This window comes from Rattus norvegicus, chromosome 18 (genome assembly GCF_036323735.1).
Source record: "Rattus norvegicus strain BN/NHsdMcwi chromosome 18, GRCr8, whole genome shotgun sequence".
NCBI lineage: Eukaryota > Metazoa > Chordata > Mammalia > Rodentia > Muridae > Rattus > Rattus norvegicus.
The window spans coordinates 4,188,195-4,204,979 of NC_086036.1; the positions used below are offsets into that span (position 1 = coordinate 4,188,195).

The 16,785-nt window shown below is 45.7% G+C and overlaps 1 protein-coding gene across 19 annotated transcripts in view; it reads right to left on the minus strand.

Annotated features, from left to right (window-relative positions):
- Osbpl1a (oxysterol binding protein-like 1A) overlaps nucleotides 1–16,785 on the minus strand; it is a 204,778-nt gene that overhangs the window by 9,461 nt on the left and 178,532 nt on the right. For 18 of the 19 annotated variants that reach the window (XM_063277125.1, XM_063277127.1, XM_063277126.1 and 15 more), the window contains 3 exon segments: nucleotides 5,565–5,699; nucleotides 3,306–3,403; nucleotides 1,038–1,220 (listed from right to left, as the gene is read on the minus strand). In XM_063277125.1, coding sequence (XP_063133195.1) covers nucleotides 1,038–1,220; nucleotides 3,306–3,403; nucleotides 5,565–5,699 — 416 coding nt within the window. 19 annotated transcript variants of the gene reach the window in all.

Consider the following 16,785-nt stretch of genomic DNA (forward strand, 5'->3'; position numbering starts at 1 on the left):
AAAGCTCCTCAGACGCACAGCACTGCTATACGGGATGTGGGCCTGGAGTCGCCAGTGCTCACACCTTCATGCACTTGGGGTGAAGGGTTAGACAAGGGCTGCCCCCATTCTGTGCTTCAGGACACTCCTCTCTGCCCACACTCTGGGTCTGAACGCTCTGTCAACACTTCCAATGGCTGGCCCTGCCTCCAGGATGGTAACCGTTGGTTCTCACCGCGTTACCAGTTCCAAGCTGCTGAGTGTTTTCTCAGTTTCAGAGAGTAGCGCCTAGTACATAGGAGCACCAGAGGACCAGGCACTTGCTTTGGGAAAAGGTTAAAGGTAAAACGAGTCTGAGTTTAATACTCTGTCTGTGAGGCATCTCTAGGGAGAGGAGAAAGGGTCTCTCCTGGGACCACCTCTGTCTGCCTCTAATGCTGTTTGTAATCTGCTGCTCAGCCCCTCAGCGAGGAGAAAATACAAAATCTCACTGCCAAGCTGGTCTTGAGGGTCTGACTTTTCTTCTCTCTGTTCTCTTTACTGTTTGTCCTTACTGTTCAGAATCCCAGAACGTTGCCATGTGGCTCCTGCCCAGGGTTTCCAATCCTAGTTAGCAGGCAGAGGACATATGAGCTCATTTAGAAATGCAAGTTAATCCTGCAGAAGAGTTCCCCACCAGCCTAAGGTTCAACGTGTCACATAATTGTCACCTCACTAATTTAGGATGAATTTAATTTAGAAGGATTTTTTTTTTTAAGAATGGCATCATGGGAGCCAGACAGCTGGTCTTGTAAGAACTGCCTTTGAGTTCATTGCACCTACCTCATAGCTGATCCACACACATTAAACACCAATGAAACTGTTTGCACCAACCAGCCTGCTTAGCAGGGGGCTACTGCCATGCTTCCCACAGTCTGTCACCCAGGGGCAGGCAGGAAGCGCACTCTACATAACACTGTTGCTGCCATGGTCCTCGCTGGAAGGCATGGTAGGCTCTGTGTGTGCAGATCCACAAGCAGGGCCGCCCGCCCGAGAGAGAATGGCTTCCCTGTACTCACTCTAAAAGCTCCAAGGTGATGGTCCCTTTAGGTTCTGCTTCTACACTCTTGCCCCAGAACTTCAGCTTGGGGTAAATTGAGCCATGGAAGATGAAATCGTTGTTGAGTCCTTCTGCATGGAATGCACTGATGGGGGGGTGGTGGCTGACCTGCTCTGAGATGAGCCTAAATCCAAGGTCATCTCTTAAGGTTAAAAGAAAAAAGAAAAACACATCGTTGCAGTTAACTGTCATTTAATTTGTTAAAATGTTGAGGGAAAGGTCAATGAAGAAAACTTTTTATTATCCTTACTATAGTGCAAGCTTCCATGAGAACAACAAGACCTAAGCTATGATGTCCAATGCCATTGGAAGGCTAGCTGCTTGTCCATTTCAAAACAAAGAACACTCCTATGGGTTTGGGTGATTTACATGAGGAGCATGGCTTGGTTTGAATGTGAAATGTCCCCCACAAGCCTGTGTTTTGGAAACCTTGGTCCCCAGCTGGTGGCTGAAGTGAATCACTAGAGGCTGGTCGGAAGGTTGGTAGCCTGGATTCACTCCCCCGTCTGCTCTCTGCTTCCTGACAGCAGATACTCGATAACACTGGTCTGTAGACAAGTGCACAGCAGAGCTTCTTGATCAATGATTGACGTAGGAGCCCAACCCAACCTGCTTACTCTGGGCAGTGCTGCCCTGGGGTAGGAGGTCCTGGACAGTATAAGGAAGCAGGATGAGCAAGCAAATCAGTAAGCTGTACTCGTCCATGGTCTCTGTTTCAGTTCCTGCCTCTAGATTCCTGTTTTGAGTTTATGTCATCTTGGAATAAGTTAGAGTCATCTGAGAGAAGTGAACATCAATGAAGAAAATGCCTTTATAAGACTGAGCTGAAGGTAAGCTTGTAGGACATTTTCTTAATTAGTGATGGATGTGGAAGGGCCCAGCCCATTGTGGGTGATGCCATCTCTGGGCTTGCAGTCCTGGGTTCTATAAAACAGCAGGTCGAAAAACCCTTGAAGAGCAAGCCAGTAAGCAGCACCCCTCCATGGCCTTTGCTTCAGCTCCAGGCTCCTGTCCTCTGTGAGCACCTCTTCAGTGTGAGCAACTCTCCTGTGTGAACTCTTTTCCTGTGTGAGCTCCTGTCCTGTATGAACACCTCTCCTGTGTGAGCACCTCTCTTGTGTGAGTGCCTGTTCTGTGTGAACTCTTTTCCTGTGTGAACTCCTGTCCTATGTGAGTGCTCCTCCTGTGTGAACACCTCTTCTGCATGAGCACCTCTCCTGTGTGAGCTCCTGTGTGAACTCCTGTCCTGTCTGAGCTCCTGTCTTGTGTGAACTCCTGTCCTGTGTGAACTTCTGTCCTGTCTGAGCTCCTGTCCTGTGTGAGCTCCTGTCCTGTCTGAGCTCCTGTCTTGCTGAGCTCCTGTCCTGTGTGAGCTCCTGTCCTGTGTGAGCTCCTGTCTTGTGTGAACTCCTGTCCTGTGTGAACTTCTGTCCTGTCTGAGCTCCTGTCTTGCTGAGCTCCTGTCCTGTGTGAGCTCCTGTGTGAACTACTGTCCTGCTGAGCTCCTGTCCTGTATGAACTCTTTTCCTGTGTGAACTCCTGTCCTGTGTGAGCTCCTGTCCTGTATGAACTCTTCCTGTGTGAACTCCTGATCTGTGTGAGCTCCTGTCCTGTGTGAGCTCCTGTCCTGTGTGAGCTCCTGTCCTGTGTGAGCTTCTGTCCTGTCTGAGCTCCTGTCCTGTGTGAGCTCCTGTGTGAACTCCTGTCCTGTCTGAGCTCCTGTCTTGTGTGAACTCCTGTCCTGTGTGAACTTCTGTCCTGTCTGAGCTCCTGTCTTGCTGAGCTCCTGTCCTGTGTGAGCTCCTGTCCTGTGTGAGCACCCCTCCTGTGTGAACTCCTGTTCTGTGTGAGGGCCTGTTCTCACTGCTTTTGAAGATGAACTTATGAGTGAAATACAGTTTCTCACTGAGTTGCTTTTAGTCATGGTGTTTTATCACAGCAATAGTAACCTTCACGTTATGCACCTAAAAATGGAGGGGAGTTAATCCTAGAAGGTTGGTAACACTGATACACTTGTAATTTTTTTTAAATGATGGTATATTACATGATTATTTTGTATTTTTGATAGTTACTGAAGTTTCATAGACATAAACTTCAAAATAATTAGTATATTCCAGACACAAATAATTTTTTAGAGACACTCAATATACACATTTTTCTTCGCTAAAAACTTTATATAAGTCACACGCATTCAATAAGCCATCTACAACGGAGCAGAAGACCTCACCGAACTAATTCGTAAGTCTCTCCCAGAAGTGGGTTGAAGGGTTTCCCAGTGCGCTCCCACTGAGAAGCAACGGCAGACACAGCAAATGCAGCCACACACTGGAACAGAGCATTGCAGAAGTTATTAACACTCACACCTCTCAGAAATCAAAGGGGCATAGAAGGCAGTGACTAACAAAATTATTGAGAGGCTTAATTTGTTTGGATTTTTAACGTGGCTTTCTAAAGTTACTGTAGAAGCTTGTACACTCATAATGAAAGTTCCTGGATCTTCTCCTATAGTGTTACCCTCACACATGGCTTTTATGAGATCATGTGCATGCTATAATTCTGCCAAGGACTTTCAAAAACCCTTTAAGCCAACTACTTCTAATATGCTGGCTTTTTAAAAACTTTAAATCACAGTTGTCTCTCAGTGGAACTGGTTTTACCGCACACTTCAAATGTCAAACTCTGTGGATGCTTAAATCTTATAAAATGGCATAGCACTTGCACATATCCTTACTTAACTACACATATCCTTTTGTATATATTACATATTTTCTAGTTACTATAGTATCTAAAACTGTAAAAATTATTTCATTCATGGACTGACAGCAAAGAAAAAGTCTACATGTTCAGTTAAAGATATACCAACTATACATTTAGAATTGGAAAAAAAGATACAAGACTAAACTTAATTGGTGAAAAAGCCAACTTTGTTGACTCAGTTTTATGTTAACTTGATACAAGCTAGAGTCATTTGGGAAGGGGAACCTCAACTGAGGAAATGTCCCACCGGACTGGCTTTGGGAGAGCCTGTGGTGCCTTTGATTGACGATTGATGGCGGAAGGCCCAGCTTACTGTGGGTGAGACAATCCCTGGGCTGTAGTCTTGGGTCCTACAAGAAGGCTGAGCAAGCCATGACAAACAAGCCAGTAAACAGCACTTCTCTATGGCCTCTGCATCAGCTCCTGCCTCCAGACTCTTGCCATGACTTCCCTTAGTGACGGACTGTGATGTGGAACTGTGAGCTGAAATAAACCCTTTCCTCATCAAGATTGTTATGGACAGGGTATTTTATCACAGCAATAGAAGCCATGGCTATGATTCCACTGAAGTGAAAAGCCAGTTATGTGAATGGAAGAACAGGGAGATGCCGCTTTATTTGAAGAACTGTATCTGGTGCCGCACCATCCATGGACACCATGCAAACATCTTTTACTTTAAAAATCAAAAAGTTCAACTTCTTGTTCCTTGAATTGAGCACTTATGAATATACATACTGGAACACTGACCCAACATAAACATGTTTTGGTGACCATGCATTCTAAATTTTTGAGATCTTCAATAAAGTTTGCAAAAAGAAATGTCAATTTCCCAATTACCACATGCATGCTACATTCTTAACTGAAGACTTGGAAAGAGCTTCCAGGAGCCAAGTCTAGTTGTATGACCTGCTTCTGTGGCTCCTGAAATTCCCATCAGTCTTCATTACAGTGACCGTCCCCAGAGGATGGCCGGAGGACATGATACAAAAGACTTTCTTTTCTCTCTTCTCCTTTCTTCTCTTCCCCTCCCCTCCGCTCCTCTCCCTTTCCCTCCCCTCCCCTCTCCTCTTCCCTCCTCTCCCTTTCCTCTCCCTTTCCCTCCCCTCCCCTCTTCCCTCCCTTCCTCTCCCTTTCCCTCCTCTCCCCTCCCCTCTCCTCTCCTCCTCTTCCTCTTTATATTTACAAATCCCTTGGCCATATAGCTAGGCTCTTCTCTGACTAAATCCTAACTTAACATAATCCACTTACTCTAATCTACATTCTGCCATGTGGCTGATGACCTGTGCTCAGGTTCCAGCATCTGTCTTGTCAGGTCTTCCCAGGCAAATTTCTTGCCTGCCACTATCCCAGAATCCTTTCGGCTTCCCAGATGCCCCACCTTCTATTTCCTGCCCAAACTAGAGGCCATGAGATTAATTACCGGCAGTGCCACATCCGTACAGATACAAGGTATTCTCGCTACAGGTCACCTATCTTTTCTAATACTTATTTATTGATTTATACCCCCAATACTGCCTGCCCCCTTACAGAGAACCTCTCCCCAGCAAAAGTCTCTTAAGCTTTGAGAATATCCCATGCCCAGCTGGACTTCACACCAGTAGCCATGTGTGTGAGCATCTATGTCAGTGTCTGCCTCACGTATGTGAACATGTGTGTTTGTGGTAGGGCGGAGGAGATGAGAGACAAAAGTCTCAGACTTACACCTCTCCCAAGAGTCATTGCCACATACCTGCATCCTTTCCACAGGATCAGAGAATGAGCTGGCTTTGTGGATGAGGTAAGTGTGCTCCATGTACTCAGTCAGCCGCTGCAGGAAGCTCAGAGGCTCATTAAAGATGACTGGCATTGTGATCTTGGACAGTTCCTATAGGAAGAAACCGAAACTGTTACATCAGCATTATACACGGCAGATGTATCGGCGGGTGCTGCTGCTGCTCCTGCTGCTACGGCTACTGCTGCGGCTGCTGCTGCTGCTGCTGCTGCTTTAGATAACGTGTTCCCAAAAAAGAAGCAATGGGAAAGCTCAACTCAAGAAATTTAATTAAAACCAACTCAGCTTCATAAATCTTTACAAACATTTTCCATTATGGAGTACCTAGCAGTACAAGGAAATAGAGACTGCCCAGGCATTCTTTGTGGCCTCAGAGTACACCATTTAATGAGCATGGGCTGATGGCAGTGGCACTCCATCGTACATCAGCACTAGGATGTGGACAAAGTCAATGGGGACCCAGAAGCCAAGGCTGATGCTGACACAGCTCTGAGGGGCAGAGGTGGGGACCCAGAAGCCAAGGCTGATGCTGACACAGCTCTGAGGAGCAGAGGTGTCTCTGGTACCTTAGGCTATTATGTAAGTAAGCAAAGCAGAAACTGCAAGGAGACCACTGAGAAGCAACTGTCTGCGCGAACTGATGAAACCTGTTTTGTCTCTCTCATCAAGGACAGCCTCTGTAATTCCCCTCCAACCCTTTTCATGGAATACTGACCGGCTGGGGCCTGAGGCTGCCTGAGTCACCAATCACTCTTAGCTCAAATGAACCCATGAAGACCACAGTGCACGTAAGTTCATCTTTTAAAAACCTTGCTTGTTTATTTTTACTTGTCTCTCATGTGTGCATGTGTGCGGATGTGCATGTGCCACAGTACAGAGGAGGTGGGAGTCAGCTCTCCTTCCAGCATGGGTCCTGGGATCATGCTTCATAGCAGGTACCTTAACCCAAATAGCTGGCTGCTGGCTTCCATCATACTGCAACAATGGACTTAGAGCAGCCATATACACCACGTTTATGGGTCATTTCTAAACTTGAGGCCATGTTTGGCTGACACTGGGCTTTTCTGAGCACCCACACATAAATGTGGGATGACTTTAGAAGGCTATCTCTGTTTATAAAATGTTCTTACACTCCCTCTGCCCAGTCACCCACTGGACAAGGCTCTCTAGCATGGAGTAACCACCTTTCTATCATTTACCCTGTCCTGCCCAAGTATCATCACAGGGTACTTTCAAAAAAGCGACAAACTTATCTTAGTATTTTAGAATGCTCAATGATCCTTCCAAACTCTTCCTACCACTGTGCGATGCTTCCTTGGGAATCTAGCTGACATCATCACGCAGGGGGACAGTCCTAAGTGTAACCCAGGACCAACACCACCAGACTGAGATGTCTGGTGTCAGAGTCAGAGGACTCTTCCTTACATCTGCTTCTTACGGGCCTGCAAAATTAAAATTACACCTGGCCTTCATATAGCTACCTTTATATAACGTCATATAGCTGCCATTAACTGCATTAAAAGCAGCCAGAAATGGAGCAGGGATGAGTAACAGTTCAACACATTAAAGAGAAAATGTCTACTGCTGCACTGAGGAGACAAAGAAGAAAAGAAATCATAAAGGAAAGAAAAGAAGGTTCAGCCATGCATAGCCAAGATCTCATTAAGCCCAGAGTCACTGTTGGTCTAAGTCACGGACAGTGGAACTACCATGCCTTGTTTTAATTATGATGTTCCAGGCTCCTCTTCAACTTGGAAATATACTTTACTTTTAAAAGGCAAAAATATGGTGTTCACGGTATGAAACACAAGTGCACAGTAAGAGCGCCTGCTATCAAAGCGCAGAGGGCACTACACTCACAGAAAGGCACCTAGGAGACTCAGGGATGTGCTTTAGTGGGGGAGAGAAAGCAAACACCTACATCCCATCTGAGAGCTGAGCATGGAGGCTGCTAACAACTTGGTGACCTTCTTGCTATCTGTGGAGAGATACTTCACCTAATTCCCCAGAGTGATCACTCCAGACTCTTCCCTGCCCGTCCTTAGTGGGGCTGTCACATGTACTCGATGGCTTGCTGACCTTTTCGCTATTGGTCAGAGACCACACTAGACCCTAGGCCTTTAGCTGTAGGACCCAGGCTCATGTCACATGCACTTCCCAGAGGAGGTTCTTCTCAGTTACACCTTAAGCTGCACTGTACACGTGAAACTGGACTGACTGGACTGCTTGGTGCCTGGAAACCTTTGTCCGAATTGTGCTGCTCTAAATAAACTGACAATTAACTACCTGGCACTAGACTCACTGAAATCTGGTCCAGGCTGACGAAGTCCATCTGTACTGGGTTCTTGTAGTTTGTTTCCCTGTCTGATACTGAGTTCAAATCCCAGTGCCATGTAAATAGCACATGCCTGTAATCCCAGAGCTAGGGAAGTCTCAGATTGGAACATCAGTGGGGCTTGCTAGGTACCAGTCTAGCTCCAGGTTCAGTAAAACCAAAACAAACCAAACCACAGCAAACCAAACCACAGCAAACCAAACCACAGCAAACCCTATCTCAAGGGAATATGAGAGAAAATAACACAATAGGACATCCAAATTCTTTCTGTGGAAATCAAGATGTTATATTTGCACATTTGTGTTTTGTTATATAATTTTATCTGAGTAAAACGTATTTTTAATGGAAAACACAGTTATCACCTATGGTAAGAGTCTGTTGTCCCCCATAGAATAGGCATTATAGAAAATACCAGACAATTGATTAATAACATTTGTTAGTATTTTATATTTACATCACTTTAAGTAGTTATCAATTATGTATACTTCAAAAATTTCTTACACACACACACACACACACACACACCACAAAGTAAAATCTGAAAGTGTCTCTTTCTCTACTTTTCCTGCTGCATCCCAGAGAAAAATGTTCAAGTGCACTTCCAGAAAGAGGTGTGCTCATGTATACACAAGTCTATGCAGTGGACAGAGGTGTGCTCATGTATACACAAGTCTGTGCAGTGGACAGAGGTGTGTACTTATATGTATACACAAGTCTGTGCAGTGGACAGAGGTGTGCTCATGTATACACAAGTCTGTGCAGTGGACAGAGGTGTGCTCATGTATACACAAGTCTGTGCAGTGGACAGAGGTGTGGACTCATATTGTACATTTTCATATGTATGTATGTGTGTGTATGTATGTATGTATGTATGTATATGTACAGGAAAGAGAAAATCTTCTGCTTTCAAACCACATGGAGCTCAAGAAGAAGGAAGACCAAACTATGGATGCTTCAGACCTTCTTAAAAGGCGGAATAAAAATACTCACAGGAGGAAATACGGAGACAAAGTTTGGAGCAGAGACTGAAGCAAAGGCCAACCAGAGACTGCTCCACCTGGGGATCCATCCCATATACAGACACCAAACCCAGACAATACTGCTGATGCCAAGAAGTGCATGAGGACAGGAGCCTGATATAGCTGTCTCCTAAGAGGCTCTGCCAGAGTCCGACAAATACAGAGGTGAATGCCATAGTCAACCATTGAACTGAGAACAGGGTCCCTATTGAAGGAGTTAGAGAAAGGACTGAAGTAGCTGAAGGGGTTTGCAACCCCATAAGAACAACAATGTCAACCAACCAGACTCCCAGAGCTCCCAGAGATTAAACCACCACCCCAAGAGAACACAGGGATGGACCTATAGCTCCAGCCGTATATGTAGCAGAGGATGGCCTTGTTGGGCATCAGTGGGAGGAGAGACCCTTGGTTCTCTCAAGGCTCGATGCCTCAGTGTAGGAGAATGTCAGGTTGGGGTGGTGTGAGGAAGTGAGTGGGTGGGTGAGGGAGCACCCTCATAGAAGCAGGGGTGGGGGAGTGGGAGGGTGGGATAGCAGGTTTCTGGAGGGGAATCCGGGAAAGGGGATAACATTTAAAATTTAAATTTAAAAAAATCCTATAAAAGAAAAAATTAAAAAAAAAAGGCTGGCATCGACTTTGTGTATTGCTCCCGTGCTTTCCTAGTTTTGTGGGGGTGGGGTGGGGAGCATTGCACCCATGTTAAGAGCACTAAATCAAATCGGCCTAACACCAGGCTTCATTTGTTAACTCTAATTTTGGCCAAGTTCAGCTTTGTGCCAGGTTTTCCAGTGATGATGCTCACAGCATTTAACATAAAGCACAGTGTTTGCAGCCACTAAGACCAGCTCTGGACACATCAGTAAACTGCATACATGTTACTGAATTAAAAACACTTGAGTGTACATATTCCATGACGGTAATCTTGTACCTTCCATAACTCAGGCATATTTAGCTTCAGGTCAACTTTCTATGAAGCGTCTAGGTCACAGACCTGCTCAGGAGAAAGCTTAAGCAAACTGTCTCGGTCCATACTCCACTCACGCGGGAGCGGCTGGTCCTTCAGCAGTGTGGCTTCCCCTCTGCTCTGTCGCGCTCATGCTCATTCAGCAGAGACTTAACTGAGTCCTTATGATGCCACACTGCCTCAGGCAGGAAAGAAAAGCATTCACGAAGACACTCGTAACCCGCACAACCCTGCTCTCTTCGCTAAACTTTCCTAACAGATGTGCAGGCCCAGTTCAGGACTTCCCTCCTCAGGCATCCCATCTCCTCTTCCTTCAGACACGAGTGTCACTCCATGCTCGCAAGTCAGCATTTGATCATGTTAGATAACACTCTCCTGCCTTATGAGGATGCATCAGCTTGTCTTATCCACGCTGAGCAATAACAACTTACGGTGAAAGTGACCGTGTGTGCGTGTGAGTGTTGTGTGTGTGCATGTGTGTGAGAGTGTGTGTGTATGTATATGTGTGTGTATGTGGTGAGTTGTCTGTGTGTGTGAATGTGTGTGTGAGTATGCATGTGGTGAGTGTGTGTGTTGGGGTATTTTGCTTGCCTGTGTGTGCACATGTGTATGTATAAGTATGTGTGAGTGTGCATGTGTGAGAGTGTGTGTGTGTATGTATGTATGTGTAAGTGTATATGTGGTGAGTTATGTGTGAGTAAGAGAGTGTGTATGTATGTGTGAGTGTGTGTGTGTGTACAGCACATGTGTGCCTGGTGCCTAGAGGTCAGAAGGGGACACTGGATTCCCTGGAACTGGAGCTATGGATGGTTGTGAAGCACCATCCATAGATGTAGATGTGGGAATTGAGCCTGAGTCCTGGAAGAGCAGGAGCATAGAATGCTGAGCCACTTTCCAGCCTCAGGACAGTACCTTATGCCCTGGATGTCACCCCTAAGGAGGACACATTGTAAGTGCTTGTGCCCTGCTGCACTGGGACATGCCATTCCCCTAGCCTCAAGTTTGTGACTTTTCAAGTGGCTGTCACCAGGTGCCATATCCTCTGTAGCCTTCACAGACTGCTTAGCGTCTTGAGGACAAGGGTTTAATGACGCAGTAGTTAATGGGCAATGCAGAGTGGGGAAGACTGCACTAAAAAGGGTAAACAAGGTCTGAAGAGACACTGGAGAGACTTCGACATGCCACGAATGAAGGCTGCTGATCTGAAATGGCTGTCAACTGAGAGCCCAGTGGTAAGCCCACTGCTAAGAGGAAGGTATAAACCCTGCTGTGAAGTGGGATCAGTATACAAGAAGGTGGGCACAGTGCATTTAAGACACACAAGTCATGACTCGGAAATAAGACAAGGGATGACCTCTATACCAGCCCAGCTGGGAATTCCAGTGTGCAAATGTGTATCAATGGATTATTTTAACGAGGCATGCCAACCAGAGTACGCTGTGCAGATGTACCAGACAGGAACTTTGACAACTCCTGCAACTTCAACAGTTTTTATACAAAAAACTGTTCTGAAAAAAATAAAGGAATTTAAGAAATAAAGTTTGAAGAGCAAAGTTTCATTAATCACATCTAAGGAAATTACCTTTCTGGGTTTTTTTTTTTTTTGACAAAAACACAGTTATTATCACCTATGATAAGAGTTCGCTGTCCCAATAGAATAGGCATTATAGAAAGTACCAGTTGATTAATAACATTTGTTAGTATTTTAGATTTACATCACTTTGAGTAGTTATCAATTATTTATTCTTATCCTTCAAAAGTTGCTTTTCTCATTCTGAAAAAAAAGAGAGAGAGGTGTTAAAGCCTGTAAAAGCAGGTCACAGAACGACATAAGAAGAAACGTAATTTAATTTTCCTATATATCTGCACAGACATACTACAAGGCTGGAGCAGCAAGAAGACAACGATGGCTACCCTCAGCTAGTGATGTACAAGTCTTATATCTTCTTTTGTTCATATGGAAATCATGTAAAGTCATTTGAATTCTTATGCTGCATGTAGTTACTTAAAACAATCCTACTGATGCCAGCTACTCTCCGGCTGCCGCAGTCTCCCAGCCACCGTGGTTATCCCCATGCTGTGGTCAGCCCAACTTCTCGCAGCTCATTTGCCTCTGAGCCGCCCCTGTCTCCCCGCCATAGGCCCTGTGGCTCGCTGTCACAAATCCCCATAGCCCAGTAAAATCAGAACTCAGCCAGACTTATATCAGCAAATTCTCAACCCCAAATGCTCAAAGAATTCAAAACCCAATTGATACAAACACAAGCTGCACTCCTATATAGGTCAAATTGCCTATATAATTCTATAGTTCCTCTATGATATTCATAGCTACCTGCGGCTACTTAAAGCCACGTGGATCAGGTTCATCTTCCTCTCCAGTAAGTTTCATTTTGTCTCTTCCTTCTCATTCTCCTCTCTCTGTCTCTGTCCATCTCTGTCCCATCTCTAAAACTCTCAGCCTGCCTTCCTCTTCCATGGCCCAATCACAGCCTTCTCTTTTGCCTGCCCTCACCTGCATATAGACAGCAATCCGCATTCTTACAACAAAATACAAATGTGGAAATATAAACATTTTCAATTAGATAATGATTATTCTATATTTGAATATAATTAAATGAAAATAAATATTAATAAAATATAATTATAAGATTATATATAAAATTATGAAACAAACTTAAGGAATGTAAATGTCAATGGTCTATTTTAAGCGTGCTTTTTTTAATGTGTATGCATATGCTGTTTTGCCTACATGTATGTATGCTTACCAGATGCATTCCTGGGGCCCGCAGAGCCAGAGGAGGACATCAGGTCCTCTGGAACTAGAGGTAAGAAGGTTGTGAGCCACCATGAGGGCGCTAGGAAACAAACCCAGGTCCTCTGCAAGAGCAGACAATGCTCTTACTGAGCCGCCTCTCCATGCCCAATAATGGCTTTCCCCCCCACTCGGGCTTTCTCTGTTGTAGCAGGTTAAGTTTATTTAAATATATTTATTTTACTTATGGGATGTTAGCATACTTTTTCTGTATGGCCCTCTGACTCGACTTTTAGAGAGAGGAGATGTTGTACATATTTTTGCTAAACTGTAAGAAAGGCGTTCATTGCTCACTTCGTGTGCACATTTCCTAAAATGAATACATATCGCACTTCTCATCAGAAGGAAGGAAGAAAGACACAATAAACAGATAAACTTGAGAATGAGGAATAGGTTGCATGGGATGGTCATGGGAGGAAAGGGAAGGGAGAAATGGTATACTTATGTTTTAATTTTAAAAATAAATAGATTAACAAACATATACCTAACGAGGCCAGAAGAAAGCGGATAGAAGCTGATAACCTCACACTCAGGCTGGCTCACCTTACAACCATCACTGACATTTGCAGCAGTGTCAGCATGGAGAAAGGGAGCAGTGACAGAGGTGGGGAGTGGATGAAGTGCCATAGCAAAGGCACACAACTGCACACAGCAAGTCCTCTTCTGCCTCAGAGTCAGAGGTGTGGCCTCTGAACAGACAGAGTGGCACGGCCAGGGCCAGGGAAGAGCAACTGTCGCCAGTGGTTAGTGGCTTTACAAGAGTTCTGTAATGCGTGGCGATGAAGAGAACACGGCCTAGTATCTGTTCTTCATGACACTTAAAGGTGGTCAAGGTGGTGCTGGGGAGATGACTTAGTGGTCAATCATTGCTGCTTAATCATGAGGAATGAAGTTTGCATCCAGTACCTTGTAACAAGCCGAGTCCCACAAATGTGCATGTGGGCGCACACACACAAATAAACAAAGCCCAAAAATCTTTGCAAAAACATCACAAGGAAATGGTTAGAGTGGGCCTGAGAAAGCTTGGCAGAGTAAGGCCTACACTGCAATCCTAACAGCTGGAGTTGGGATCCCAGCTGGAGTTGGGATCAAGCCAGTGTCCTAGAAAATGGCCATAGCACCAGCTCCAGGGGGCATGAACCCTGGAGGATCTTTGGAGCTCACTGGCTTCCAGTCTAGCCAAGAACATCCCTGAGCTCTGGCTTCAGGGCATGAGATCCTTCCACGAAGATTAAGAACAGAGTGCTAAGAGAAGAATCTCCACTCCATGACGTCTCTGGTCTCTGCACAGGCTTTCAGATGCACCCCACCCGAAACTGACAGACAGACAGACAGACAGACAGACAGACACACACACACACACACACACAAATATAGGGTGATAGACTTTGCATTCATTATATGTATTTTTTAGAAGGGAAAAACTAGTTTCAAGAAAAAACTCCCCAAATCTAGATCAGAGCCCTATACTTTTTCTTATGTGGCCATGAACAAGGCTAACCTTTCCTCCCAAAGTGGGACAAGAGTCACTGAACAGCTCAATAAGGGTTGAAAACGTTACATGAACTAATTCACATCAGTACTCACGACTGGGCCAGACACACTGAGTGAGCAACTGAGTTGACGAGTTATTAGCATCATCGCTGCAGTGTGCACAGGGCCTTAAATCCTCCAGGGCTTCACGGAGGCGAGGTGCTGGGAATCAGCTGCCTGGCCACTGGCACAGACCGGGTCGGAAGCGTAGAAAGCGGGAGAATGAGGGAAGGGCTCCTTACTTCATCTGAGAGGATCTACACACCTAGGGTGCAGGGTGATCCACTCCTGACACAGCAGTGCCCCACAACTACTGAACAGAATGGCATATGGATACAGATACTAGGAATTTTTCACTGTCACTGAATAAACAGATGACTGGGGTGGGAGAGTTTACACATTTAAACACATCTTCATTACAGGGACTCAGAAGGCAAACACGTAAGAACATGGGAAGCCACTACCTTGGCCAAATAAAAGATTAAGGAGCTCGATGTGGTGGCGCATGACTTTACCCACAGCATTTCACAGAGGCAGGTGGATCTCTGGGAGCTGAAGGGCAGTGTGGGCCAGGGATAGAGAGTGAGACCCTGTCTCAGAAACCACACACACATACACACATACACACACACACACACACACGCACACGCACACACACACACGGGGTGGAGGGGACACAGGAAATGTGTGCACATAGTCCAGATAGCCATGAAAACAGCCCTGACCATTCTCAAGCGCACACAGTAAGCTATTTTAAACTTGCCAACTGGACAGCAAGTTTATTTCCTCCATTGTCTGGAGTTAACTAAAAAATAATCTTACATTTATTTTGGTTTCTAAAACTTACAAAGCCTTAAGTAGGTAATAAAAACAGCTACACAATGTATATTTCCCCTCCGTCCCTCCTAGTCCTTAGTAATTCAAATATACTGTTGCTTTCTTCTGTTGCAAGTCTAGCTGTGGCATCTCTTAGCTATTATATAAACAAATTAGCATGTGTATAGGTCTCAGTAACAGGAAAACATGCACTCCAAAGGTCAGCCTTCAGGAAGAGACATTATTAGCTGGAACACTTTTTATCTCGGAGCTGCAGTCAGAAGGAAAAATTAAATATTTATTCCATGCAACTCTACCTTGTGATCTAGCTAAAACAAAGTTTAAAATGATCCCCGCACATTAGTAAAAACCAATAATGCAATGGAAGAAAGTCCTAGTTGGAATTACTTATCAGCTGACAAACTGAGAAGACAGAGGAGGAAGGCCGTCTCTTCATTCTAGCGCCATGCCCAGCCCATAAGCTGAAGTGACGACTATTTTCCAAACAATAAGTCCACCATCTTCATATCTAACTGTGCAAACATCTAAGTTGTGGGTTACCAACAGAAACCTTGGGTGTGTGGTAAATCTGTCTACCCTGTCTCTCAGGCAGCCGGCCACTCATGAGCAGTGTGTCTGGGTTCTTCCGGCACAGTCAGGGAAAGCAGCAGTATTCTGTGCCTTAGGAGGAGGAAGCTGTAAGATGAAGCCAGCCCTGGACCCTTCTCCAGGAGCCTTTGCTTCCCACAGCCATGAAGGCTGCAATGACACATTCCTTCCATGTAGAGCCCTGGAGGATACCTGCCATAGAGGATCTAGTGCGGCTCAGCGGGGGCCTCACTCCTGCCAGCTCATTCTGGCCTAGTGTTTGTCATTAGGTAATGACCTGACCACCTGAATGCAATGGGCAGTGCCCTGAGCAGTAAGTCTAGAACACGGCGAGGCACTCTGGAAGCAGTACAGTTCTGGTGGGAGCGGTAGCTGCCTCTCCTCAAAGGGCACATGGAAGTCAGCGCAGCAGGAAAAGTGACAAGCGTCTGTGTGTTGAGCATGGGGCACTTTAGTACTACCAACAGGAAAGCAGGAGAGAGAACACACGAGAAGCTACAGGGAAGGAGAAGGAAGCTGAGGGGCGATGAGCTGCCGTGCTGGGGAAATGTGGAAGGCACGCCCTGGCTGCAAGTGCCAAAGCCAGTCTTCCTGTGGTATTTTTCCTCCGTATTCTACCTGTGTGTGCTCCCCTCCCTCCCCTCAGCTCCGGCAGGCCTGGGCCACACCTGGGCTAAGTTCCCCATGAGGCCCTGCCGTGCTTTTCATTTAAAAAGCAAATATACAAGTGCCCTGTCCCCCCAATCACTGCAAAAACTGTCTTGTTCGTTAAGTGTGGAAGCCCTCAGAACTTGCTGTTAGGGAGTCCAGAGGCAGGCTCTGTCACGCAAGGCACTGCCCATCTACTGCGCTCCATGCCCTCCCCCACTTCAGCTATGGAACCATGTCCCAGCAGGGCGACTTCTGGTAGTTCTCTTCAGAGGATTCTGATGTTAGATCATGACACTCTGAAGGTGGTGGTGATGTCTCGAGTCAGTGTTTGCAATGGCAAGGCTTCCTTCTTTCCTAATCTCCACCTAGTGAAGTAAATATGCAGTTAGAGGGAAAGTGGTTAGGGCTCTGTGATGAGGGCTTGGTCACTAGCAGGTGAC